Source organism: Theileria equi, assembly GCF_000342415.1.
Source record: "Theileria equi strain WA chromosome 2 map unlocalized gcontig_1105316255037, whole genome shotgun sequence".
NCBI classification, from domain to species: Eukaryota; Apicomplexa; class Aconoidasida; order Piroplasmida; family Theileriidae; genus Theileria; species Theileria equi.
The window spans coordinates 1,983,486-1,999,258 of record NW_004668230.1 but is presented as its reverse complement, the minus strand read 5'-3'; the positions used below and the strand labels follow the sequence as shown (position 1 = coordinate 1,999,258).

General features: G+C 38.6%; 7 protein-coding genes across 7 annotated transcripts, besides 2 other annotated features; 3 read left to right on the top strand and 4 right to left on the bottom strand.

Annotated features, from left to right (window-relative positions):
- Window positions 1-26: 26 nt before the first annotated feature.
- Window positions 27-1,401, bottom strand: BEWA_044050 (conserved hypothetical protein; the record flags this gene model as incomplete). The annotated part of the gene is made up of 7 exons (XM_004833759.1): window positions 1,322-1,401; window positions 1,231-1,288; window positions 1,053-1,196; window positions 484-1,020; window positions 210-325; window positions 117-176; window positions 27-81 (listed from the first exon to the last, which is right to left on the bottom strand). Exons 1-7 carry the CDS (start codon window positions 1,378-1,380, stop codon window positions 27-29), a joined length of 1,029 nt encoding a protein of 342 aa, XP_004833816.1. The 5' UTR covers window positions 1,381-1,401.
- Window positions 1,198-1,225: a sequence feature (AT_rich).
- Window positions 1,384-1,403: a microsatellite.
- A 16-nt stretch (window positions 1,404-1,419) lies between these two features.
- On the bottom strand, window positions 1,420-6,746 carry BEWA_044040 (conserved hypothetical protein; the record flags this gene model as incomplete). Its single annotated transcript, XM_004833758.1, has 1 exon — window positions 1,420-6,746. The coding sequence occupies exon 1, from the start codon at window positions 6,466-6,468 to the stop codon at window positions 1,420-1,422; it is 5,049 nt and encodes a 1,682-aa protein (XP_004833815.1). The 5' UTR covers window positions 6,469-6,746.
- A 164-nt stretch (window positions 6,747-6,910) lies between these two features.
- BEWA_044030 (conserved hypothetical protein) lies at window positions 6,911-8,889 on the bottom strand (the record flags this gene model as incomplete). Its single annotated transcript, XM_004833757.1, has 7 exons — window positions 6,911-7,047; window positions 7,081-7,242; window positions 7,276-7,554; window positions 7,589-7,664; window positions 7,697-7,999; window positions 8,038-8,185; window positions 8,219-8,889. The coding sequence occupies 5 exons, from the start codon at window positions 8,887-8,889 to the stop codon at window positions 7,466-7,468; spliced, it is 1,287 nt and encodes a 428-aa protein (XP_004833814.1). The 3' UTR covers window positions 6,911-7,047; window positions 7,081-7,242; window positions 7,276-7,465.
- Window positions 8,890-9,166: 277 nt separating this feature from the next.
- Window positions 9,167-10,342, top strand: BEWA_044020 (signal peptide containing protein; the record flags this gene model as incomplete). The annotated part of the gene is made up of 2 exons (XM_004833756.1): window positions 9,167-9,261; window positions 9,299-10,342. The coding sequence occupies exons 1-2, from the start codon at window positions 9,181-9,183 to the stop codon at window positions 10,340-10,342; spliced, it is 1,125 nt and encodes a 374-aa protein (XP_004833813.1). The 5' UTR covers window positions 9,167-9,180.
- An 80-nt stretch (window positions 10,343-10,422) lies between these two features.
- Window positions 10,423-12,594, bottom strand: BEWA_044010 (conserved hypothetical protein; the record flags this gene model as incomplete). The annotated part of the gene is made up of 6 exons (XM_004833755.1): window positions 10,423-10,455; window positions 10,491-10,580; window positions 10,613-10,798; window positions 10,831-11,110; window positions 11,145-11,590; window positions 11,626-12,594. 6 exons carry the CDS (start codon window positions 12,592-12,594, stop codon window positions 10,423-10,425), a joined length of 2,004 nt encoding a protein of 667 aa, XP_004833812.1.
- A 206-nt stretch (window positions 12,595-12,800) lies between these two features.
- On the top strand, window positions 12,801-14,191 carry BEWA_044000 (chaperone protein DnaJ, putative; the record flags this gene model as incomplete). Its single annotated transcript, XM_004833754.1, has 9 exons — window positions 12,801-13,015; window positions 13,050-13,201; window positions 13,239-13,344; window positions 13,379-13,500; window positions 13,535-13,657; window positions 13,691-13,850; window positions 13,883-13,959; window positions 13,994-14,056; window positions 14,096-14,191. Exons 1-9 carry the CDS (start codon window positions 12,910-12,912, stop codon window positions 14,189-14,191), a joined length of 1,005 nt encoding a protein of 334 aa, XP_004833811.1. The 5' UTR covers window positions 12,801-12,909.
- A 341-nt stretch (window positions 14,192-14,532) lies between these two features.
- On the top strand, window positions 14,533-15,725 carry BEWA_043990 (conserved hypothetical protein). The gene is made up of 5 exons (XM_004833753.1): window positions 14,533-14,770; window positions 14,805-15,013; window positions 15,048-15,180; window positions 15,215-15,553; window positions 15,588-15,725. Exons 1-5 carry the CDS (start codon window positions 14,698-14,700, stop codon window positions 15,707-15,709), a joined length of 876 nt encoding a protein of 291 aa, XP_004833810.1. The 5' UTR covers window positions 14,533-14,697; the 3' UTR covers window positions 15,710-15,725.
- The last annotated feature ends 48 nt before the right edge of the window (window positions 15,726-15,773 follow it).

The window sequence follows — 15,773 nt, the reverse complement described above, 5'->3', positions numbered from 1 at the left end:
GTGTTTACTTGTCCAATACTGTGGACTTATTCATCTTCTAACACAATAGATTTAACATTTCTGTGGTTTTCTTCCAGTTCACTAGATGTGGAATGATGAACAAGAGTTCTGCATACCTCAACCATTCGAGTATAAGGTCATCTCGTTCCTTGGGGAATCCTTCCAGTCTCTGGTACCTACAAGATGGTAAATAGAGCGTATTATCGTACCTTTGATCTTGGGAAAGGGTCTTCTTGGATTCTTCTAGAATCTTCTTCTTGTCTCCGCTCTTGTACGAGATCGTCTGTCTTAGCATGACCTTGAAGGACTCCATGAGTTGTTGTTTCTGTATAATTTGAACGTTTGAACATGTACAATACCGCTTTAGCCTTCCACTTCTTAAGTGTTCTGTTCAGCTCCACCTCAGGAAGATGTCTGAATAAGTTACCCCCGATGAGTTCTATAATCTAAAATGTTTGGGTGAAAAAGAGTGTGGAAACACACCTTTTTAAGGTCCGAGTTTAAACATGAGTCTGGAAGTTGTTGCAATTTTTCGTCAAACAGCTCTATTCTGGCGTCCAGGAATTTGTCTGTGAATTTACGATAAATCTCCTGTTTATTCTTCAAATACTCGCTTTTACTGCGAGGGTCAGAATCAATCAATTCATATGGTATTGGCTCGACTCTTCCATTGCAAAATGGTTGCTTGACCTTCTCATGGAGCAGACTCATGAAGGCCGTTTCTGCCATTTCCTGCGCATGGATACCCCTAGAGTGACCATTACTATCAGATTTTTCTTTGTTTCCACCATTTTTAATGCGATATTTTGAAGCTGTATTTACCAAATGTTCAAGTTCTCGTTGTCTTTTTTCTTCCTTTTTGAGCTGCTCAATTTGGATATTACGTACCAGATTGGCATCATCTGCAGTATTCCTAGTACGTTCCTCGAGTAGTTCTCTGCGTATGGAGTTAAAGAGCCGTTTTCTATGTGCCTGAGGTATCCTGGTGAATACTTCGTTGGTTAACAGCCGTGGAAGGATCTGAGAATTGATAAATGAAACAAGACAGATACCTGCTCAAACTGGGCATGGTTAGGCAGATTAAAACTTTTAATTAGTGCCTTGTATTCGTCTATATGAGCCTGCGGAATCTCATCTTTCGGTTCTGGAGTAGACTCCGCTTCCTTGACTTCTAAATTTGGTATTTCCCAAGAAGACTATTTATTTTTATTTAAAAATATTTTTACAAACCTCCTTTGTTTCCCTATTATAGTAGTAGGTATAATTTTTCGATGTTTCCACCTTGTACCTGTGGACAATGAGACTTTATATCTGAACTTACCATTGCGATTCGTTTAGCTGTACCCAGTTGACAGGTACGCCAATTTCGGCACCTACCATAAGTATATATATATATATATATAGAGTGGTAAACAGAGATTATGAGGCAAAGACATCAGCGAATACTGAAAAGAGCGATTCGAAGAGGTCATTTATTCGAGGTGTTGTGTTAAAATTGCCAAATATTGGTGCAAACCTGGGATTCCTAAAGAGTTCAACAACGACGAGAGATACACCCCAAGGACATGGTCCCGGTGCGATAAACCATTCCAAAAGAACTCGCAATATAATCGATCGGATGGCTTCATCTGAATTTGATTTGCACTCGTCAAACATCCATATCAAGAGACATGAGAAAAAGTGTGTATGAGCGTTCGGCTGCCTTAGCTGTCTCACGATTGAGAAGACAAACATGTACTTTGCTCTCGGAGAAAGAGTCTTGAGAAGCCACAAAAATAGCATTAGTCTTGCACTACCTTCGAAAACCTCGGTACTGCCTGAGTTCTCATTAGGACCAAGAGCTGCCTGCGAATAAACCCCCAGATAAAGTACGAGTGCGTTCAATGACAAAACGGCTTCATTGGTATTTTCTACAACCAGAGTTTCTATAAGCTGTAGAATCTGTCCAAAATCGGATGATGGCTGAGAAAGTAATGACGGACCAAATTTGGCAATGGATCTCAAAGCACGTTCAACCAAGAGTTTTAACCCATTCCTAACGACAGGCGCCACAAGAGAGCAAGGAACTTTTGGAGATATCTTCATTTCTGGAAGCAAATCCACTGCTACCTTCTGTTGCTTGAAGATAGAATTTGAACCTGTCGCAGCACTTTTGCCTCGTTGGCAAGAAGCCGCCATTTTTTCAATTGCCCTGGAGCCACTAAAGCTCAAATGATATGATGCAACAAAATCCGGAGAAGCCGCACATGCGTATGAAACCAACCTTGTGTATATCTTCAATATTTTGTATACGGGACCCTCACGAATTTCTAGTTCCTGTCCACCCTCTTCTGCTTCTGCCATTCTGTCCTGAGAAGCAAACTCAGATTCCAAATAATCCCGTTCTACAAAAGATTCAAACGATTCGAAAGTGTACCTTGAAGACATTGTATTCACAAATGTACTGGCAATCGAGAAAATTCTCGAGAATGACAACCAGCACTTTTGATGCTTTATTGCTCCAGGAATGAGAGAGGCATGGGAAATTATACGGAACCAAAAGTAAGTGAACGAGGGGGCCCTCGTTGGATTAATGAGTTCTAGCGCATGCAAAAATGTTATTTTACATAGCACTTGGAAGTTTTCTTCAACCTTGTCAAAATATTCCAATAGAACCATCCACAATTTGTAGCAGGCATAGTGAGAATTTTCGTGAACTATAATACTTGATAAGGCTGCCAAAAGTTTCTGAAGGGCACTTGATGGTGGAATATCACCACCTCCGACCAATCTGAGCATAACATCCGCCATTTTTGCCAGAGCAATGAATCCGCTCTTTTCACCTGTGGGTAATTCAACGGTTGAGGTTATAACATCACCCTCCACTACGGGTTGTTCCTTTTCGGTTGTCACAACATCAGGTTTTTCGTCAACTTCGCCTTGTGTTTTTGTAGAGCTTTCATCTGTAATAACTGCCGATCCATTCACTGCTTCGGAGACAGGTTCCTCTTGGGTAGCCTTCTCAGGAGAAGTTTCTTGGAGTAGGGAATCCACGTTATATTCCATATCCATATAATTCATACATTCCATTGATATTGCAGTATGAACACAGGCTGAAAAGAAACTATCTGTTCCCCCATCCATCTTGAACAAATTCTGAAGATTAAATCGTTGGAAGAATTGTCTCCAGGCAAACAAAAGGGCTTCTCCGTCAAACGGGTTCGAACACTCAACCCACCGTATAAATAACGCAGATATAACCGATTTGTGTGAGTCTGAAATCGAGCACGATGCTGGTACTCTTCTGACACCTCCATATCCCAAACCTACAAAACCTGGAACCTTGAATCCATCGACTGAAAATACATCCGATAAATTCATGCGAAGTATTGGTGTAAGGGATATTACAGTTGGTCTAGGTTGCTGCTGGAGCTCAACATAGTCTTTCAACAACTTCGCCCATGCATCTTTTATTAATACACCAGGGTAGGTTTTGCAAGCTTCCGATCCACAAGATACACTCGCAATTTCACGTATCAAACCAGCTCCACACTCTGGAGGAGCACTCCTTTGATCAATAAGAGCAATGGCTGTGACAACTATCGCCATTTCAACGGCATAAGTATTTTTCCCCTTTTCCATCGCTAAAACTAAATATTGTGTTAAATCAGTCCAATCTAAAAGACCATATCTCAAAAGTCCAGTGACAACAACTACGTTAAATAGGTTATTGTTTTGATCCAATGGAATTGAAAACAATAGTGTAGCAAGAGCTTGCTTTACTCCGGAAGATAAGTGGTTTAGCCCATCCAATATACAAAGCAATACTTCAATGTTTAGGCCCGCATGTGAACCAAGACCCTCAGACAAAAACATTAACAGGCACCTAGCTATCGCAATACATGCAGATTCCTTATATGGTGAGTTCTCAACAATACTCAAACAATGGGCCATGTACGAAAATAGTTCGTGGTTTGCAGGCAAGCTGTATAAGACGTGGAGAGAGTGAGTACTGAACAAATGTGACTCACATCCAGGTTCCAATGGACCAGATGCATATAACATTGGTGGGAACAAGGCAATGTCTCTCAACGGTTCCCTAAGTTCAGTCAAACATTCCTCAAACAAAACCATTACACCATCACAAGCGCTATTTTGACGAGTAGTACTGGCAACCTTGGCAGGCTTGGTGAAAATATTTCTGTAGACCCCCAAGTTGTGATGATCACGCTGAGAATTTTTGTAATTCCAGTGTTGCAAGAGAGGTGGAAGTATTATGCCTTGAGGAGGTTGGGTACGAAGCATCTTACAAATGTCCGCCGCTACCATTTCAGATTCTCTACTAGCGTGCCCCGCAACAACCTTTTCTATTACGTTTACAGAAAGTGCTAAATTATCCTGACTTATAATCTGAACAAGTTGTTCCACCAAAACTTGATCATTACAATCCTGAGTACGATGCGTCTGCAAAGCGCTCCTCAAACTTTCATGGAAAGCCATTCTCAGAGGTTCCTTACAGCTAGCCGATACGAGTGATGATGCAAAATGCTCGAACATTAAACGGGTAGCACTTCTAACAACGTTTTCATCTTCCTCTGACGCAAAGTCTTTGGCAATAAGTACCTTTGTTGACATCCTAGCCAACGAAATGGAGTGATCCGTAACTAAAGTTAACACATGACGAACAGCACGTTCTATAGCAATAGGGACCAATCCTCTCAGCTGAGGTTGTATCTCAAAGAGAGCAATTGATGGAGATATTACTACTGAAGTGTGAAGTGTCTGTAAAAGTGATTCAGCATACAAATCAGAATGGTTGTCGCTGAGAGTATGAGTTGGTTGTCCCCCTGGAGCCATAATCCCCGGTTGCATAGGGATTCCGGCAGAAGTTGGAACATCTGGCTGCTGTTTTGTTGTACCAACTACCCCCTCACGCATAACCTTTGCGAGTAGTTGGTTGAGACGTTCTTTACTAATATCGTTTGAACCAGTACGTATACCCTCATCAGGATTAACGAGACTATCAGTGTCAAAATCGGGAGTAACCTTGGGACGTACGCGATTGCTCAATAGGTTTGTCTTGTTTGAAAAGTGTGTGATATCAAGAGAAAGTTGTTTAAACAAAACTTCTACCTCAAACACAAGGTTAGTCTTCAGATTCTCTACCATGTGTATTTCTGCTAAAAATGTGAGTATAGCAGTTGTCCAAGGATTTGGAGGTTTGAAAATCTTTGAGTTCTTAACACTTTCCATAGCTCTACATACAAATGGCAAAACTGCAATCAAGGCACCATTTTCATAGGCATTAAATAGCAGAGCCTTTATATCTAGTTGTCTTAGGATGATTGGAACATTCCTAGCTAACGTTATCCTTCCGAGCCAACTTCCAAGATTTTTTAGCAACGTTCTGTATGCTAAAATCTCTTTATAATCCGATAAACCTCTCAAACAAGCAGATATACATAGGTAAGTTACCTGTATTGCAGTATCAAACAGCTTTGGATACTTTAAATTGTCAATAAATGTAGCAAATACCTCATGTAAGTTGTGTTCCTTTGACGCACGAGTCCTTACAATGTACAATATCAACCATGAGAAGTTTTCTGGACGAAGTATATTGTTAACTTCATTTGATTTTTGAATAACAGTGTCCATGCAAATGTTGTTGAAGATGGAGTAAATCTGATTTATGGCAATCTCTGGAGGCGCAACAATTGTTAGGGTAGATCCTACATCGCTCATTAAATTTTCCCATTCTCCAACTGTTTGTCTGGTGCTATCATCTATAGATGGAGCACGAGCACTCGGAACCGGAGCTGGTTCTGCAACGTGAGAACTTTGATTTTCCAAAATCTGAGATAAATCGGTATTATCATCAGTTGAGGCAATTATAATTCCCCTAGCCTGATCTACGTACGTATTTTTCCGCATCCCGTCAGTTATGATTGTTTGTAATTTTTCGCATGTCCTGTAGAGTTGTGGAAATGTTTCACGAACATCTGGAATTCCCAGTAATGCATTAGAAAACCACGGATATGAGGCAATCGAATTTTCAAACTGGGAGAGTGCGATAGTTCCAAACTGAAACATTTTGGATGTTTTACCACGTTTTAGAGCCTCTAGAATGCAGCGAGATGCCAAAAGCAACAGTGGACCATTAGACAAGAGCAATCCATGTTTTATCATCTTTCCAAAGAGTTCTGCAGTTATCGCCAGCTCCTGCACCGGATATTTCGGGAAGAAGCGGCATTCATTGAACAGGATCTTTAGCATGGTATTGTACACACTTTTATTACGTGATCCATTTGGGGAATTTCCTAGATGTCGCATGACATCTATCATTTGATCGGTTGTGATCTGTGAGACGTATAGTTTGTAAAAGTACTTATTCACGATGTCTTCGTCATTTGTATAGTCTTGAAAATTATCAAAGTCCACAAGACCTACCAGTGGATCGCTACCCTCGTGTAGCGAATTTGAGGAATCCATGGTTTTTAGAATACTAACTCAAGACTCGGGTTATTGTGATTTACATATGATTAAATGGGTTGTTGGCCGAGATTAAATATAGCGTGCGATATTCAAATAGAGTTTATACACCAGCATATTGATGTAAATTCAAAATAAACAAGAGTACACAATCTGTGAGTTGTTACACGGTCCGATAGTATCGTGTTTACAAATATAACAATAAAAACTACAAATAAATTCCACAAACAACTCCAATGTGGGTAAATTAGGATTAAAATACAAATAAAAGGAAATGTGAGTTTAATTAAGTGGTCTGCGACCCTTTGTTGATTACCACAACTTTTGGTGGGTATCAAAGGTCCAACATCAACGGGTCAGAATATACATCCGCCAAACTGTCAGCACGGACTCAATGAATTTTTAGACTTGTACTATTTTTATTTCGTGTACGAAAATCTCACACATATGTCAAATTTATCCGGACAAACATCAAAGTCACTTCTTCGGCTTGTCCTTGTTGGTTTGTTTGCTCGCTAGTTTATACTTTTTAGAGTCTTTCCTGCTAAGTTTGCTTGGATCACGACATCCCTTGCCACCCTATGCAAAGTCAAATGTACTAGTCAGTCTAACCTCCCAGTGAGACGAAGATGACGCAGTGCAGCCCTTACTACAGAACTTGCAAACCTTGTTCGATGCAGGCTGTTGAGTCGAACAGTGCCCACATACAATGAAATTGGCGTGACCACACTTGTGATTGCTAACTTCATCGTGGCAAACATCACAGGGGAACAACTACAGAATTCTAATGTAGACTAGCTATCTTACCCTCCCACAGCACGGAAATCTAAACCACCTAAATGACTTTTTGTAATGCTTGCACGTTCCGTTATCTGGTAATGGTGTTCCAACCTTGACACCTTTGGCCTGTGTAGGCTGTTTTTTAGTTTCATGCCTGATGACCCTTTTAACTATATGTTCATCGATCCTATGGATATCTATTTTATCACTTCAAAACCTACGGTTCCCTTTCTCCAAACTCTATACCCTCAAAGCTAAACTGAAATTTTGCGAAACAACCACGACAGTTTAGACTTTTTTTAGTACCTGCATTACGCGTATATACTTCTCTATGTCAAACCTATTTTAATGTCACGTATTTTACACTGTGTATCACAGTCTTCACATGTAAGGGCAAATTCTCCATTGTTAAAATCCTAAACATTAGTGGTCGCTCTAAAATGCAAACCTTGAAATTTGTATTTATTAGGGAAAGCCTCCCAACTAGGGGTTGAGATGGAAATACCAAAGACGTGGCAAACTCGCAACGGTGTGTAACGTTGCATTTTTTACAACTATCGTTATAAAGAATAGTTTTTTCACCAGTATCAATAAAATGGGCTTCAAATTGACTAGCACATCTAATACATGATAGCTCCAGAATAAACGTTCCAATCTTTGCAAGAGATATTTTCTTCATGTCAAGCCCTAGCAAGGTTAAAGGAGCAGTCCTGTCTAATGCGGGTTCCTCCCTCTCCGGTTCCGTTGTAGCCTGCTTAATTAATGTTAAAGCGTCAATAGGAACTATACCTCATTCTTTTTCAAGAGAAGCTCCCTACAACGTATAAATCTCTTTCTGCATTGATCAGGTGTCCTCGTCTTTACAATTTTAGATATGAATAACCATTTCTGCCTTACATCTGTTATTCCTTTGGCTCGTACTAGCCCATCCTCCAAGCTGCATGGTAATAAATAAAGCCTATTTACTTACCATTTTTGTTCTTCTAGAGTCCATGGAGTTTCTACTTTTACTGTTTCAGATTCTTTCGCAGAGGTTGGAGATTCAACTGCATTTTTGGATTCTTCGGTAGTGATTGGCTGCTGATTTGGCAATGATTTTGCGATTGAGAATATTTGAACAAGATTCTTATCGAGAAACTTTAAAGATTCATATACTACATACTTTCTAACTTTGCGATTTTTATAAATATAGTCAAATAACACCTTCTGTATGATCCTTTTAGCGACATCTGACAAGTTCTCATTCTCTATCTTTATGTCTTCAACATCATTTACTTGATAATACCTGCAGTTAGACGTAGGAGTGCTTTGTACCAAAGACAGGGCATGGATTCCATCTTGTATCTGAGAAAGTGCATCGGCCGTGACCTCAGAGCTACTAGTTATAGAACCAGAGGGATTATTCGATTCAGAATCATCAGAATTAAGACAAATAAGTACTTTTATGCCATCACTTGGCGACAAAAGTGAGAGATCGAACTCCGGATCTGTAGGTTTCAGAAAAATAGTAGCGTTTACAGTATTATTACTGTACAAATTATCTATACTATCGCTATTATGATCACTACTGACGCTAAATGAGCTTCCAAAGAGTTTTTGCAACTTGAAAAGCTCTATATAGCGGTCATCGTCGGTAATCATTTCTATCGGCGCATAAATTCCAGAGACTATTCAACGAATGTCAATCATTGCCACTGTGGAATGTAGGATATTTAGGAAAGTGACGCTATAATGTGTATGAAAGGGAAATGGTGACTACTGGGAAACTCGATGGTCGGTTTGTAGGCGTTACAGTCGTTGTTTGCTAGACCTGCTACTGTAAATTTATGGCATTGGACAGTATGTTATATGATAGTTTGATGCACCTAGATGCATGGCTAGAGCTAGTTACACATTTGTCTAACGTTCCCTCGGTTCCATCATGTTTTAATCATGGCTCTAAGAAATTACGCGAATATGACATGTATGTTGCTATATGTCCTGTGTCTAACCATCGCAAATGCTTCAACGTTGGTAAGTTTTCCGTAATATAGTAAAATGGTTACCTCAGAAGAAAGAAGCTTCAAATGGTCCATGGGAACTAAAACCAGAAGCCGAACCTGCTGCAACGGCACCCGTCCTTGGGGATTACCTTTCAAAGAAGGATTTTCAAAATTACAATGAATTGTCTAACCTACTGGATGAGGAATCCAAGAGTCCAGGCGAGATGAGCGCATCGAAAAGTGGTGGTAATGCTGCAGTATTTGATAGCAAACCAGCATTAGATGCCACAGCTGAACCCACTGAAGATGAATTATCTGATCATGAACTCCCTGATTTGGACTTGAAGGATGAGGGTACTGCTCAGCCTCCCAAACAGCAACAGAATCCACAGGTTCCAGCAACTCATCCTCATGAAGAACATGTAGTACACTCAGAAAAACACGAGCAGCCCTCAGCAGATCACCTACCAACCCCTACCCACGAAGAAGCTCAAGTTCATCCAAACATAGATCATTTTCAACATGTTGATGATCATGACCACATATTAGGTGATTTTGAAAAACATGTTTCCTTTGTTCCTGAGCACGGTGTTGTTCGCCCACACGGTTTGGGTTCTTTTGAACATGTTATTCACCATGTTGTACAAGCTCAAAGACTTCCTTTGCACCAAGGACATAATGGATTTCCACATGATGATAAATGGCATAGGGACGCTGTTTTATCCAGTTTGCATGTAGAACATCCAGATAAGGTATGGAATTCTCCAGGAAAACTTAACGAAAAACTGCGTGGGTTTGCAGCTACAAAATCTGCAGGTCCCACCTTTGGACGTGGAGAAACTAACAGAATTTGCGACACAGTATGTAATGCAATGGGTGTTTGCCATCAAGAATGCTTTTGCTCAAAAGATCCCGGCTGTCTTTGCACAAAGGAAATGCGCCTACTAACCTCAATTTGTGATGTTCTGCTTCAAGATCCTGATATAGGTTCCATGTGTACTAATCCAGATTACAACACTAATCCTGAGCATTATACCGATGTTATTTCCAATGCATACCCTGTAGTTAGACATTCTCTTTGCAGTACTAGACTTCATACTGTCTGCAAGTAAGTTTATTAGAATAGCGAAAATAAACAATGTTATAGGACAATTCTTGATGCAGATCAAAAATGTGCTTGTTACTCATGTGATTAGTGCTCGGAGGATAGGAAGTCAAATAATATCTAAAAGATTTTGATTAAAAGGCAATTTAACAAACCCCGAATGATTCAAAAAGAAGTGATAAATATATTAAGGCGTATTTGGCACCAAAATAATTGGTAATGTTTGACGAAAATCCATTAAGCACCTAAATATTTATTACAGCAAGTATAGACCTACATTTGCTGGATCTTGTGAAAGTTTTTTATTCTGTGTCTTAAAATATTCTACAAGAGCCACACTTTTTAATTTTTTCAATGTTCCACTGGAACTATGATTTTGGAAAACGAAACTGAATTTATCATTTGATATTACGATCTCAATCTCTATGGATGCCACTGAATTTCGTAAAAGCCACAGTGACCCCTGAAAGATAGTATATTTTAGTGAGTACTAACTTCTTTGTGTATGTATGTCGATTTACAATCATATTCCAGTAATTCTTGAGGCAATAAATGTTTTAATGCGTCTCTGTTGTTAGACTTGTAAGTTTCCAGTATATAAAGGTTCCACACATATTCGGAGGCTCTTTCATAATAATAGTGCATTCTCTGGTGGAATGTGTTTGGTAATTCATTTTCAAATTCATGTAATCCCCAGGTATCCGCTTCATCCACATGATTCTCCGCGCCTTGTGCCCCTTTGAACATTTCTAGAACTTTTTCCGGAAGACATATGCTATGAACATTTATTTGCATTGCCATAAACATACCTTTGATGGAGAGATGGTGTTGATGTCTGAGTAACATGGATGCGGTCGGTTAAATATATGTGAAATGTGATTGGGAAAACGAACTTTGTGGATTCGAAAGAAGGAAAGAATAAATCTTTTGGGGCGTAGATAACCATCTGGAAGGAATAATCATGATCTCTGATAACTTTAAATGTAATTTCCCTCAGTGGATTTGATGTAGAAAATATATGTAAGTGAGATAATAGCTTCGCAAGTGGGTCAGGAAGCCTTTTAGAGTCCATTATTTTCCCAACATGACTTTGTTCGACCTTTAACATATTGGAAATATCTTGAAACTGTTTCTTTAGTAAGTCTATTTTTTCCAGCATCTCCTGATGCTTGCCTTCCATTTGAGTTAAATCTTGCGATACCAGGTCACATTCCTTTCTTAGATAATCACATGATACTTTGCCATTTATTCTTGCCTAAAGAATATCGATATGTTAATGTTAGTTCTAACCATCATTTCACTTCTAATTAGGCCTAAATTTTCTCCATGTTCAGTATCTTCGTTCAAAATGGTTAATTTCGGATCCACTTTTGGAGAATGAAGATTTGATTTAATGCGATTCCACGCTTGGGGATCATAAGAGATTTCGTGATTTATTATATGTTTTAAAAAGGTTAATCTACCCATAAAATCTGAAATTACAGCATTTATTGTGGAGTCATTTTCCTTGAATAGCTCCCACAATTGATGAAATATGCTAGTATAAAAAACTATATTTCGATTAGCTTCTTTAATTCCCAACGCTATTTTTAAAATATTCTGTTTGTCTAACTTATCTGGATTAGATGTTGCAATGTCAACTGTTGAATTTGCGTAATGTAAGAGTTGCAGTGACCAGTTGTAACTTAACACCATTGATAAGAATAATTGTTTTACCAGTTCCAGTTCATCATCTCTACTCAACTCTTCTGAATCATTCATGCGTGCGTTAAGAGTATTGGGTACATCACTAGTTCCTTTATCTATGGGAATTTCATGTGGAGATTCAGACTCCAAGAATGAAAAGAATGCCTCCACCAGATTATCGAAATAGACTTCACCATCATCACATGATACACTGTCCACATCGAATGGAGATAGACCTTCCAAACAATCTCTAAATACCTTTACAGATTCTTTGAAATACTTTACTTGTCCCTCCGCAGGTGTTATCAGTAACTTTATATCTTTACATATTCTGGCCAAGAAGTCTAAATTGAGTGACATCTCTGTATTATTCTCTGAAAACGATCCTCTTTTTCTCTTTTTGTTCTCTACAACATCACCCTTGGCACAGGGTGGACTGAACAACAGAGATAGACCCTCATCTATAGTATCTTTACAGTATATTCCATCATTTTCCCTTTTAGAATTCTTTAACTCAACATTTTCGAGACTGGATGCCTCCAAATACTCCAAAACTGTGCTCAATTCAGTCATCTTTGAGTTTACGGTCTTCCGCAGGGCGTCAGAATTCAAATAACTGCCAACTTTAGTTTGGAAATAAAGTTAAAATACTATCATCTTAGAAGGCAAAGACTATGAAGGAATATCTCGCCCTTTTAGACTATGAAATTGATGGGTATCGGGTGTAGGTGTTTTGACCCTACGCTTTGCCTTTAAATCACACATAACCAACTGTATTTGTGTTTATAATTTCCAGTTTGTCATATTAAAGAGCCAATTGGCAGCTCCTTTAAAACAGGTTCTCTTTGTCTAACAACTACCCTTTGGAATGTGTAATTGGAGCATCTGATGGGTTTAAGCACTTTGATTTGCCACTCTATTTGTGGCTCCGCCGCAACTTACCTGCTTTTACTAAATGATTGTATAGTGGCTAAGAGAATAAACAAATTCATAAGTTAGTTTACATCTGCTCCTTTATAACATTCCAGGATATTCGCTATTCATTCTTATCGCATCAATATTATTGTACAATGAAATACCCAGTGAAAAGGACACGTACTATCATCTGTTAGGTTTGCCAATAAACGCAAGGCATAAGACAATTTTGAATTCATATACAACCTTCCAAAGGCAAATAAAAGTGTGTTTGTCATATGCCATTGTAACAGAATATTTAGGCATATGGAGGATCAGATAAAAATACAGCATTTAAGCGTGCCTTTGAAGTTTTGTCCGACCAAGAAAGCCGCAAGTTGTACAATTCATTTGGCGATGTCATTGTCGGTGAGATTACTGGTAAAGTTTGACAAAATTTTAGACTTCAAGAAGATTGAAGGCATTCAAATCATCACAATAACAGCTGCTCTGTCGTACTACGTAATATCCTGCATCTTATTTTGTCTTTTTAGCAGGTCGCCTAGACTGAAAATCGCACGTTATGTTAGTCACTTTGTGGTTATTTACAAGTTTACAGGTCATCATTCTATATAATGCTATAGCATTCTCTCTTGAAGTGGAGATTAGGTTTATATCAGCCATACAACTGTTTGAAAATATAATCTTCCTCAACAATCTTCTACCCTTTCAACACATACAGGTAATTAGATAACATTTTTAAATCTCTCTTTAGTTGCTAAGGGCGCTTCCTCCTGTTGTAATGATGATCTCTTCCTTTGTAACGGCAGGCTACATTGTTGATATGGACAAGGTGAACTTGTTACTCTGGGAATCCGCACTAGCTACAAATCGTATAATTATGGAAAAGATGAGTGATGTAGTAGATGCTGCAGGTAAGGTTGCACATAACTTTATTCTTTTATAGGTGATTTAAAATCACTGGATTCTAAACAAACACCTCGTACAATTCTTAACGAAAAGGACAAGTCCTCGGATTTATCGGTACGAATTGACAAAGTAACAGATAAATATGCAGAATTTGTTCGATTCACTTGGTCCAGAACAAAAGAAGAAACTAGTTGAGTTGCTAAAGAGCAGTGTAAGTTATATACAATACGCTGATGCAAACGTCCTTTAGGACAAAAAGAAGGGCAAATCAAAAGTATACGAGTTTCTAAAATCAGCTGCAATTTATTTGGCAACCGTACTAGTCTTCCGTTACGTCATTGGTTGATATATCAACTTTGATAAAGGAGCGAATTGCAGTGAACATTCCAGCTGTGAACTGCGTCTCAAGATAGTGAACATCACTTACATTAGAAGGCTACAATATTAATTTTAACTTATATTTGCTTTGGCACTTGATCCAGTGTGTAGCATAGCCATTGGCATCCACTGGCTTTCTAGGGATGAATAAGATTGCTGCACAGTACTAGTTAAGTTATTCCATAAAATCCTGTACACGGTCGAGCAAATAACAGAAATCTGTCAATTGTGGCATTTTGTTTGAGTACGGAAAGGGCAGTTGGGTGTCGGAATTGTTTTGGCACTGTGTACTGCACACTTTTATTTTTTACATGCTAATTCACGTTATATGTATAAATGAGGTCCCAGTGACCGTTTTTTCACTGGTGAATTGACCCTTTGTGTGTTTTCGAGTTGTATCGCCTAAAAGCATATTTTATTCTCCAAAGCGGTTCATATTCTGCTCAAACACACTTTACAAATTCCAAATTATATATGGACGGTAGAAAGAACGGGGCATGGTCCCCCGTAAAGGAGGAGCCCATTGTTTCAGATGATGAACTAAATGGTTTGTTTTGGTGGACAATTATACCGTTATGTAGGAGATGACTTGGAAGAGAGGATGGGCTATATTAATTCTGATAGTTCTGAAGATTTGAACAATCCGAACCAACCTCTCCTATCCCAGAATGATCAGAGTTCAGGAGCATTTTTTATGAAACTGATTGTAGCATCTTGGATTCTTTTAACTCTTTTGGCTTTTGTATATCGCAGAGAATTAGCGGCACTTGTGCGAAAATTAGCTATAAAGGTTTGTTTGACAGTTATAATCCACACATTAATAGGCCGCTGAACAAGGAAATCTTTTGTATCTCTATTATATTTTAATATTTACCTTGACGGTTCCGCTATTCATGTCGATTGAGGTATTTGTGGTCTCAGCAGGATTCGTTTTTTCTCATATTCATGGGCAATGGAGTTTGTTTTTGTTCTTGTCCACAATAATTTGCAGTTGGTGTAGTGATATCAGTCTTGACAAGCTTTGTTGGCTATGTAGCTTCCATGATTATTTGCTTCTTTGTCTCACGATATCTGATTTACTCATTTGTAAATCGTAGACTTCGTAGACATCGTTATTATTCTGCAATTATGAGAGCTACAGAAAGAGACGGATTCAAGATCGTTACGATAATTAGGTTTTCACCAATTTTGCCCGCAGCTCTTTGCAGCTATATATTTGGAACTACAAATGTATCCTTTTGGAATTTTACTCTTGGCTCAGTTGGATCCCTACCTTCTCTGGTATTTCTTTCATATTTGGGATCACTTCTGGAAGACTTGGCATCAAATGGTGTGTTTTTGTATATGTAGATTAAATTTTTTAGATAAAATTCATGGTTTCCGGACTGCATTATACATTACAACTTCTCTAGTTGTTTCTCTAATGGGAATGTTTTACGCTACAAAATTGACTCAGAGGCATTTGCCCGAGACGGCTGAAGATTAAATATCTAAGAGCCTTTTAATTTTTATTTGAATGTTTTCTGTACCCAGAATTTTTATTGCTTTTT

Coding starts and splice junctions, on each gene's coding strand:
- BEWA_043990 (XM_004833753.1), top strand. CDS start 14,698: ATGGACGGTAGAAAGAACGGGGCATGGTCCCCCGTAAAGGAGGAGCCC. Junction 15,014..15,047: donor TGCGAAAATTAGCTATAAAG/GTTTGTTTGACA, acceptor ACACATTAATAG/GCCGCTGAACAAGGAAATCT. Junction 15,554..15,587: donor GGAAGACTTGGCATCAAATG/GTGTGTTTTTGT, acceptor TAAATTTTTTAG/ATAAAATTCATGGTTTCCGG.